The sequence below is a fragment of the Myiozetetes cayanensis genome, unplaced genomic scaffold (genome assembly GCF_022539395.1).
Source record: "Myiozetetes cayanensis isolate MyiCay16 unplaced genomic scaffold, myiCay2020 scf3, whole genome shotgun sequence".
NCBI lineage: Eukaryota > Metazoa > Chordata > Aves > Passeriformes > Tyrannidae > Myiozetetes > Myiozetetes cayanensis.
Genome location: NW_026087521.1, coordinates 68,231,019 through 68,241,440, shown reverse-complemented (window position 1 = coordinate 68,241,440; position 10,422 = coordinate 68,231,019). Strand labels below are relative to the sequence as shown.

At 46.3% G+C, this 10,422-nt stretch overlaps 1 protein-coding gene across 3 annotated transcripts; it reads left to right on the top strand.

The window, feature by feature from the left end:
• The first annotated feature begins 1,502 nt into the window (after nt 1–1,502).
• Nucleotides 1,503–9,465, top strand: FAM118A (family with sequence similarity 118 member A). Of its 3 annotated transcripts, none has more exons than XM_050323328.1 (8): nt 1,503–1,665; nt 2,748–2,801; nt 3,663–3,915; nt 4,847–5,068; nt 5,668–5,796; nt 6,613–6,898; nt 8,189–8,221; nt 9,226–9,465. In XM_050323328.1, the coding sequence occupies exons 2-8, from the start codon at nt 2,755–2,757 to the stop codon at nt 9,321–9,323; spliced, it is 1,068 nt and encodes a 355-aa protein (XP_050179285.1). In that variant the 5' UTR covers nt 1,503–1,665; nt 2,748–2,754; the 3' UTR covers nt 9,324–9,465. The 3 variants fall into 3 exon arrangements, with proteins under 3 accessions (XP_050179285.1, XP_050179287.1, XP_050179286.1); XM_050323330.1 differs by lacking the exon at nt 1,503–1,665 and adding an exon at nt 1,747–1,836; XM_050323329.1 differs by lacking the exon at nt 1,503–1,665 and adding an exon at nt 2,527–2,637.
• The last annotated feature ends 957 nt before the right edge of the window (nt 9,466–10,422 follow it).

Genomic DNA, 10,422 nt, shown 5'->3' with positions numbered 1-10,422 from the left:
AAGCTATTCTTCACAGAAATGTCCTCTCACATTATTTTTAAAATGAACATGAACCAAAGAAGAATATCAGGCATTGTAAATCTACAGGATGGGCCTGACCTTGAGACTCAAGCTCAGGTAAATATTTAGCAAGTCTTTTAACTGCTATCTACAGCTGACAAAATATTCTAAGACACTCAACAAATTCTTTAGCAATACATTCCAATGTTATTACAGTGCAGTGTCAAATAGCATTCCAAGCTGGATTTCATACACTGCTGCTGAGGTTTAGGGAGAAGAATATCACCTGGTTCTTTTAAAACACAATCTTGCCTTTCAGGTTTATTGAACTCTCAATGCTAAAATTCCTTATTGTCTGACTGGCAGCAGGGAGGGGTGAAAGGCAAAGAGCCAGAGGCTCTGCAGAGCTTCCTCAGCTCAATCACACCTCAGTTTTCAGGTGAGATTGGTTGCATTCTTCCTTCTCCCTTCCTGTTCTCCCTGATCCTACCCCCTACCTTCCTTATCACTAGGAATATGATTCTCCACATATTTGCTAAGCCTTCCTAGGGGCTGCAGGACAGTAATACAGGGAAAATGACAAGGTGAGGAGTGATGTTTAGGAAATATTACAGACAGTTCACAAGGACACAGTGTTCTTACACTGATTAAAGTTGGTGGTTTCGGTGTGGTTTAGCCAAAACACTGGATATGGAGTAAAAACTGGCTATCCTTATCAGAGTTCTCCCTAAAACTATATAGATATCCATCCACACTGCCATTTAATGAACAAACCAGAATAGTCAGGTCTGTCAGCATGCAAAACCTGTGAGCCCCAACTGTACCTGAAAACAATGGAAGTGGCTGACTAGAGAAACAAAGGAAACTTTCTAATGACTGTGTTTGGGGAGTTTATGCCAAGAAGTGCTTCAGGTCTTTAAAAGTCTGTGAAATGGTACTATGAGTACAATTACAGAACCACAGAATGGTTTCATTTGGAAGAGACCTTAAAAATTACCTCGTTTCCCCCCTGCCACGGGCAGGGACACCTTCCACTGGCCCAGGGTGCTCAGAGCCCCATCCAACCTGGCCTTGAACACTTCCAGGAATGGGGCAGCCACAGCTTCTCTGGGCACCCTGTGCCAGGGCCCCCCCCTCCTCACAGGGAAGAATTTCTTCCATATATAGCTCTGAAAACTCCAATTTCCACATTAAAACCGAGAATGACGCCTTTCCAACACAAGTTTTGCAACTGGAATTTGGGGGTACAGGTCTGGAACAGCCTCCTTTGGCACAATTCCAGCCTTTTACCCCTCCGACCGCCAGGATCTCACGTGCAGAGCTGCAAAAAGGGAGCCGGGCTGTTCACCAAACGCCAGAACAAACCACACCGGGGGTTAACCGGGAGCTTCAGGCTTTGGCTTTAAGAGATTAGAAGCCAAAAAAAAAAGAAGAGAGGGAGAGGGGCGGAGGCTGCGGCTGTGGGCGGTGGGATGCGCCGAGCCGAGCCCGCGGTGAGCGGTGCCGGCCCGTCCCTGTCCGGTGCCCGTGCCCAGGTGACCCGTGCCCAGGTGACCCGTGCCCAGGTGACCCGTGCCGTGTCACCCGCTGTCCCCGCCTCACAGCATCGCGCCCCAGGATGCCGCGGCCGCCGCCGGCCCCGCCTCGCCGCTAGAGCTGCGGAAGGTAACACTGCCGCCTCCTCCTGCTCCTTCTTCCTTCTAGATTCAGCTTTGCTTTCCTCTCACCACGGTCCTTCTCATCCCTGAGACTCCGCGTTTCCGTGGCACCGACCCCGCTAATCTGCGGGATCCCTTTCTCCTGTCGCTGAGCCCGGACTGTGTCGCAGCCCCGCGGGTCTGTGTTTTTGCCTGGAAGGGTAGTTAAGGGGTTTTAAGTATTTTCCGGGACCCGTGGCCGTTCCCATCCCCGTTCCCGGGGCTCAGATGTGTCTGTGTCCCCCCGCCCACCCACGGGCGGCGGGTTTGGGGCCGGTTTTAACTAAACCCTGTAAGCAAACCCTGCCTTTCGGAGCTGCCGGAACTCGCCGGCATTGCGGCTGTTTCCCGGGCGGCGGGCAAGGCTCGGAATCCCTCCGGGTCATTCCCGCGAGCGGAGGAGCGGCTGTCCTGCCCAGCCTCCTGCTCCTGGCGTGGCTTTTCCCGGCGGAAAGCGGCGGGCGGGTCCGGCGCATCCCTTTGCCCGCGGCTGCCTTTGGGTTGGAGCGTTTGCGGCGGTTTTCAGACATGAAACTGCCTGGAAACACTCATCCCGTTAGACCTTTGATTTCGTAGATAGATCCTTAAATAAAACTTTAGTGCCCTGAGCAGCAAAACAAGCGAAATTAGAAGGTGTGTGGATGTCCCCGCCGTGTGTTTGGAGCGAGGAGCCGGCTCCCATCCCGGCTGTCCGGCGTTCCCGCATCACTGCGTCTCCCCCCGTGCCGCCAGGGAACCCTGTGGAGGAGCAGCTGTCCCCGCCTTTGGGCAGTCCCGGGGGATGTTCCAGAGCAGTTCCCGGTGCTCCCACTGCGGGGAGATTTGGCCCCTTCTCACTTGCAGCTCTTTAGCAGTGAGGGGTGGGGGATCGTTGCTCCCAAGTCCTTGCACAGCTCCTGCTTCCAGGAACCAACTCCGGGGGCTAAAAGGAAAGAGCGAGGTCTGAAATGTTGGTATTGACAGCAGCCTCTGGTGAGGTGATGCTTTATTGAATTTGGGAAGTTGCTACTGTAATTAATAAAGCTTTTTTTTTTTTTTTTTCTTGTTCAGGGCTGAGATGGATTCACCAGAACGAGCCACAATTAGAAGTGAGCAGAAATCCAGGTAACTTGTGTTGGAAAAGTTATATTTATGTCTGTGTGTGTATATACACAAGTAGATATATTTATATAAGTGTCTCTATGACAATCTGAAACCACAGGGGACATAAACTACTGAATATTGGATACAAGAACATCGTGCATGAAAACTTGAAATGATTCCAGTAACTAGTTTCTCCATTGACCAAATGCTTCATGCTCAGTTAAGCTGTTTGTGAGGAATAAATAATAAACTTCCTGAGAGGAAACAATTTGGGCTGAATGTAGCAGGCAGGGGTGGGGCTCATCAGACACATTTTCTTTGTAGGCAGGAGCTGGCAACCCTGTCTACATTTATTAACTGCTTTGCCTGAGGCCATTTCAAGTTAAACACTATAGTCTGAGTTAGTTTCAGGTGATTGTGAAACAAGAGGTGTTAAACATCCATGTTACCAGGAATTGAAAGATCTGTAAAGGTAGTTGGAAAATCAGGGGTATTTTGAGGTTCTGTGTTGCTGAAATCCCTGTTTGTACAGAAGGGATTTTGCTGTATGGTTTAAAAGCATTTTCACTGCTCTGCTGAGTAATCAAGAAAGACTTTCCTGACAGTTCCTTGTACTGCTTTGTGTAGGGAGTGTGGACATAGCACAGATTCAGCTCTGAGAGGGATGTGTGGGTAGTAGTATCTGAGCAGTGGGTTGGATGGACCCTTGGTCTGAACGAGCATGACTGCTGTGTGCACATATCCTACACTGAGCACAAATGAGAATGAAGATGCTGCTTCTGCCCAGGAAAAGAACAAAAAATTGTTTCTTTGAAACATTACGCCTTCAGGATGGGCAGAAAACGCACTGTGACCAAGGAATTTTTGTTTTCTATTTTCCAGAAAATTCCTCAAAAGCCTAGTCCGAAAGCAGCCGCGGGAGCTGCTGGTGGTGATCGGGACAGGGGTGAGCGCCGCGGTGGCCCCAGGAATCCCGGCCCTGTGCTCCTGGAGGAGCTGCATCGAGGCCGTGCTGGGAGCAGCCGAGCAACTGGAGGTGCTGCACCCTGGGGATGTGGCGGAATTCCGCAAGAAGGTCACCAAAGAGAGAGACCTGCTCGTGGTTGCCCATGATCTCATCAGGAAGATGTCCCCAGTGAGTGTCTTTGTGACCTCTGCTTGTTTCTGAAACTACTTCATGCTTCTATTCTGTTACCAACAAAAACCTATTTTCAAAACTTGACATTTTTTTCTGGTGAAAATGGCCATTTTGTGGGTAATCATATAAACACCCTGTATGTTTTGGAGAGCCTCAAACATCCCTGGGTTTTAGTATGAGTCAGCTTTCATCAGAATTAATGCCAGCAGGAGTCCTGACTGTTAAATATTCACTGTGATTCACTTCTAGGAAATGAAAGGGGAATTTGCAGCTCTATGAAAAAACCTAGGGAGACCCTGAAAATACAGGTAGGCCCTGACCCTACTGATGGCCTTGGCCACACAGAGTGCATCACTTCCTTAAGGGCAGTCCATACATGCCCAGGTTCTCAACCATCCACTGAGTTTCCAGAGGTTTTCAGACTCTGTTAAGCCCTTTGCCAAGTCTTCCTTTTAGCTGAAATATTCAGGGTGACAGACATAGCCCCAAGTGAAAGCTGTGGGGAGTGTTTTGCAACACGTGGGGAGCCTCTCTACAGGCCCAGTGTGATGATTACCCCCACTTTTCAGGAAGTCTGTGTGTGTTTGTGGTATATTTAATCATTAATGACAGTTTTCTCAGCCAGGAAGGAAAAAACATTAAAAAAGAAAATGCCACCTTCAGTAGTATAGCCCAGACTCTGAATCCAGGGAATAGTAATTTTAGTGCTGTTTTCTTGGACCTGTATTACAAGCTCTCCTGAGAAACCAAGCCTATTGTTTGGAGATGCATTGAGTGGAGGCAACACCAGAAAATAAATTGGGATTTGTTTTGGATTGGTTTTGCTTGGTGTGCTCTATGCTGTGGCATTAAGTATCCAGGTGAAGCGGGTTCCTGTGGGAGGCCAGGATCATGGAGCTGATGAAGTGTTGCTCTGCTCTCTCCTCAGCGTACAGGGGACACGAAGCCCAACTTCTTCCAGGACTGCCTGATGGAGGTGTTTGATAATTTGGAGCAGCACATCCAGAACCCTGTGGTCCTGCAGTCCATCCTGAGGCTCATGGAGAGAGGCACAATGGTTTTGACCACAAACTATGATAATTTGCTCGAGATATTTGGTCAGCAACAGGGCAAACCTATGGAATCTTTAGACCTTAAAGATAAGGATAAGGTATGATGAGAGCAGTAAAATTAGTAGATTTAATATAAGACAAGGCAGCTCAAAAGCTTCATTGAAAGATGTTTTCCTGTTTAGAGAGTGTCAAGACTAAAACTTGTTAATTGGCAGAGCATGTCTATGAGCTGCAGCAGATGCCCAGACATTTCCTTTACATGCCTCTTTATTCTGAGTAATCTGGTAACAGTTACCAAGGAGAATTTCAGTGACATGTTTATTGACCAGTTCCCCCATTCACTGTGAAAAACCCACAGATTTATTTAACTTCTGTGAAGTCACTGTTAAAATCCCAAGTAGGATTTCACCTGGCTGGTAGGTATTCACTGTTCATACCTTTACTGGCAGTGCTGCTGGAATTTGCTGCTTGGTTGAATGCTCGTTTAGCCCCAAAAGGCAGAGACAGCTCCACTATCAGCCATCACCTCTTTGTTATGATTTCAAGTGAGCTGTGTAATTAGCAATTACAATCTCTTGCTGCAGGGAAGTGCAAAAGGAGTTGTTTCTGCTTTAAGCGTTTCATAAGTCAATCCAGCTGTTTAGTTTTCCAGGATCCTGGTGACTGGGGTACGTTATAACTGCGTGATTTGCTTTAGGTTCTTCAGTGGGCAAGAGGCCACGTAAAATATGGAGTTCTTCATATCCACGGCTTATACACAGATCCCTGTGGAATGGTGCTCGATCCCTCAGGATATAAGGATGTTACTCAAGATCCTGAAGTCATGGTTTGTGTGATCTTTAAATTTTTTACCGTGTTTTGCCAAACTGTTTTAATGTGATCACTGCAGACATGTTACCCAAGACTGGGGCTGTGTGGCGTCATATAAATGAAATACTTGGGGCCCAGAGAAATGATTGAGAATTATTCAGAAAGGCAGCTGTGTTGCCAGGGCAGTGCCCTCATACACTCCTGCTAAATCACAGTCAAACCCCTCAGCTGGATGTCTCAGTTGGAGTTCTTTGTATTTGTCTTAGGAAAGAACAAGAGCCCCAAAATACTGGACATCAGGACAAGGATTCATCACCATATGAATGCTTGGATTCATGATTTAGGGGCTGTGCTGTTACCAGCTCTGAATCCTGACTGTCTGTTACCAGCTCTGGACTGAATGTTGTATCTTAGCTGGTTTAAGAACTCAAACATTTGGTCAAGAATATTAATTCTCCTTATTTACAGACTGACCTAACAGGAGCCCAGTATTCCGTCATCACAATTCTTTCCATTTAAATTCGCTTGCTGGCAACACTTACATGTCTGTTTAAACTTCATAGAATGGCTTGGGTTGGAAGGGACCTTAGAGGTCACCTAGTTCCAACCCCCATGTATTTGTGTAACTTTGGGTTTTTTTCTTTTCTATTTTTGTAGAAACAATAGTTACAAAATGTCGGTTTGGCCTGGTCCTAAAACATTTGCTTCTTTCAGCTCCCTAGTAAAGGTTCTGCTCTGCTGCTCCTTTTCAGCCTGGCTTATTTTAGACATCCTGACCTTGGCTTTGCCTGCTGAAGTAAATGTGGCTTTCATTTGTTTCTGCCCCTCACAGGAAGTTCTTCAGAACTTGTACCGAACCAAGTCCTTCCTGTTTTTGGGCTGTGGGGAGACTCTGCGTGACCAGATATTCCAAGCCCTTTTTCTTTACACAGTGAAGAACAAAGTGGATTTAGAACATTACATGTTGGTGCTTAAAGAAAACGAAGACCACTTTTTTAAGCTCCAGGCAGACATGCTGCTGCATGGGATAAAGGTGGTGTCCTATGGGGACTGCTTCCAGCAATTCCCAGAGTACGTCCAGGATCTCACTGCTCAGATCTGCAAGCAGAGGAGTCCAGGTAAGGAAAATCTAGGGAATGTGGCCTCCTCACCAGCACAGGCTGGATTGAGCAGGTGCCCAGCAGTGCCCTGTGTGAGCCCTGCACGAGGTGCTGACCTCGTGTGCAGCTCCTTGGCTCCTGAGGGACGTGCAGGGTTGGAACACGGGGCCAAACTGTGACCAGATCTCTTTTTGGGAATCTGTGGATTTTGGAGGCCTGTGGATTCTTCCAACTCTAATCTTGAATTCTGAATTTGCCTTTTTGTTATCATTTGGTAAAGATGTTCACTTTGCATAATTCTTCAGCGTGAATTATTCCAGCCTATTGAGTGTTATATTATCTGAGATGTGACATGTCAGGAGAAGAGACTGAAGGAACTGAAGGAATTACCTGGTGGGATAAGCTGGTTGAGCCACAGTATCTGGTCAAGCACAGAATGGGAAATTAAATCAGTGCATCCAATAAATATTTGGCTTATCACAGTCAGGGCTAATGGGGAGAAACAACAGCTCTATCAGAGGAAAAAGATTCCTTTCATGTTTTCCAAACCAGGACAGGTCTGCTATGGTTTCTCCAGAGACCCGAGGAAAATAAGTAAATGACCTTGGGAAGAATTAGTATTTGACAGCTCTTTTATTTATCAACTCAGTGAAACTGTTTTGTCAAAAGTTACTCCAAGTGGTGCATAGCAGGAACCTTCCCCTTGCACCCCTCAAAGAAAACTGCAGGTGCCTGCCCAAAGTATATGCTGCTTTTTGTGACCTGATGAATATTCCAGTTAGACTGCATTATGTTTTTCTTTCCATGAAGGCTAGAAAAAAATATTTAGCACAGCAAAGAGGTTTCAGGAAGTTTATCTGCAGTGTGAACAACTAAAAGTAAGTTGGTGTGCAGTTCCAGACTGAACTCAGGCTGCTGGTTTGGTTTTGATGTACTGGTGTTGATGGATGTACTTTCCATAGTCTGAGCAGCACCTAGAGCCTTTTCAGTATGGAGAATCCAATTTATTGCAGAGCAGCCCTTGATATTAAAACAGGGAGGGAGACAGGTTTGCTTAAGCTCTAAATGGAACCAACTGAATATCAGACTATAATGCTACCCTTTTCCTTGGGAATTCCTGATTGGCATCAGACATGTGAGAAGAGGGACCTTACTCTGACTTGAAAGCCTTGTGATCTCACTTACAAGGTCCCTCCCAACCCAAACCATTTGGGGATTCTAAACACAACCTTGCTGTTTTGGGCTGGTGCCTGAGTTAAAAAAGCTTTCTGGATGGTAACCTGTGCTGCTGCTCTCTCACTTCTCTAGATGCTGACCGGGTGGACAGCACAACACTGCTGGGTAAGTAACCTTTTTAATTGTCACAGGAAGTTCCATAATCCTACCAAAGAGAGAAAAATACATCTCTGGTTTCCAAAGTAACTGCATGATTACTGTGCACTGCTCTACTTTACCTCCCAAGGTCTGCTGCATGCTCTCTTCCCCCCCCCCCCGATTTGCTTTCTGCTTATCAGCAGGTAACTGCTGGGCTTCAGCTGTCAATCAAATGATAAATGATAGAAAGGAAAAGCTCCAGGAAATGTATATAAAAAGCTATTAATGCTGACTAGAGTACTCTAAGGTAATACTAATATCCATGAGGTTTTGACTTACTTAGATTTCCAAGCTCCAAAGCCTTCCTTAAGGAGGTCTGGAAGAGTGAATCCCAAGCATATTGTACTGAAGGCGAAGTTTCAGCTAAGCTGTTCAGGTGGCTTTGTGATACTTCACTGAATAAGCTGAGCAATAATACATTGCAGTTTATGGTGTAAAATAGCAAAACTTCCCTTTGAAAGAACACAGAGAGATTCCATTCCTGAGAGCTCTGTGCTGCTGCAGGGACATCAGAAGTGTATGAAAGTAGTACTTCATTACTGTGCAATCACAGAGCACACAAGGTCCCAGACACTTGTGGGCAGGTGTAAAGTCAGAGATTAGGTTTGTAATTCCAACTGGATTTTAGGCTTACCGGTCTTTCAAGTGACTTAATGAATCCCATTTTCAATAAAGTTAAATTAGGCACCAGTAAAGAAGAAACCAGAAACTTGAGCACAATTTATTCCATTTCCTCTTAACATAAAGCTCCTTATAGGTAATTTTATCTCCTGTTCACTTGTAATTTGGAATACAGACCAAGTAAAACAGACTTTCAGCAGGGTTAGTGTTACATATAACTCAGAATCCATAAACAAGAACCTCAGGGGACCAGGACTGTGTTTATCTTTGTATCTGGTGCTTGTAATAAAAATGACACCAAGCACATGTATGTAGCAACAATTTAGGTTTTTTATCTTCTCCCTCCCCAGGAACTTCATGTGTGGACTGTGCTAAAAGGAAGTTGGGAGAAAGTGGCACTGACTCCCCGAAGAGGATCAAGCAGTCAGATACACCCACTAGTGAATGAAAACACCCCAAACACCCACAGCCCACCCTAAAAGCTTTTTAACAGCAGGTGTTCTACATCTGCTGCATGGAAAGTTTTGAGCTGGTAGTTCCATGGTTTTAAGTGGAATAAAACTGTACATATTTAGCCTTTCCTTTCTAAAGCTGTAAATGTGTGATGCATGTGAAGCTGGAGCCACCAGAGTCACTGCCTGGCACTGCCAGGCTGTACCTGCAGGGTCAGACACAAGCAGGTGCAACTTCTCCCAAGCCCTTTGGACCAGACTCTGCCCAGGTGAAGCCACAACTTTGTAATGTGTCAGAGATACCTTTTGGCACAGCAGCCTTTGAAACCAAGGGGTTTCAGTTCCTTTCCCATCAGCTGACGGGGTGGGCTGCTGGAGGCTGGGCTCCAGGGATCTGTCAGCACAAGGCTGCTTCCAGGCTCCAGATCCATAAACCCTGGGGGAACAGAAAGTGGTGTTCCACAGTTATGGAACCCACAGCACAGTGACCCCCTGCTTTTCACTTTCAGCAGGAGATTTGTTTTCCTGAGTCTGGTGAGGCAGGAGGGCTGTACCAGTGCTGTATTCACAGGGACAGCCCTGAGGGCCACAGGGCTCCCTGACCTCTCTGCTCTGGGTTTCTGTGGACATGTTTTAAATGTTACACCCCAGACTGTGCTGCCCCTTGCCTTGGACAGCAGGTGACAGAGTCCTGCTGCACTGGAATGAAGCCCAGTCAGGATCCAGGACTGGATCTGCAGACAATTCCTGGTGTGTACCTTTGCCTTGGGATGAACTCTAAGGGTGAAGGTGGGGCACTGCAGCACCTCTTTGTCTCAGGGACTGGTACTTCTTCCCCACAGACAGAATTATTACTTGAGTGGCTTGGAAAAGCTGATCCCACAGAGGGTTATGTTCAAGGCTGTTTGCAATTCCATTGCCCAGGGCTCTTTTTCTACTTCATTCATAACCTTTTTTTTTAAAATAGGAGTAAGATACTGAAAACTAACCTGTTGACCATTTATTACCCTGTTTTGCTCAAGCTGTGTAATGAATTTTGAAGGACATCTCTGAAGGTGACAGATACTCTTTCAATAAAATATTTAAAGTAAACTG

Coding starts and splice junctions, on each gene's coding strand:
- FAM118A (XM_050323328.1), top strand. CDS start 2,755: ATGGATTCACCAGAACGAGCCACAATTAGAAGTGAGCAGAAATCCAG. Junction 5,069..5,667: donor ACCTTAAAGATAAGGATAAG/GTATGATGAGAG, acceptor GATTTGCTTTAG/GTTCTTCAGTGGGCAAGAGG. Junction 6,899..8,188: donor CTGCAAGCAGAGGAGTCCAG/GTAAGGAAAATC, acceptor TCACTTCTCTAG/ATGCTGACCGGGTGGACAGC.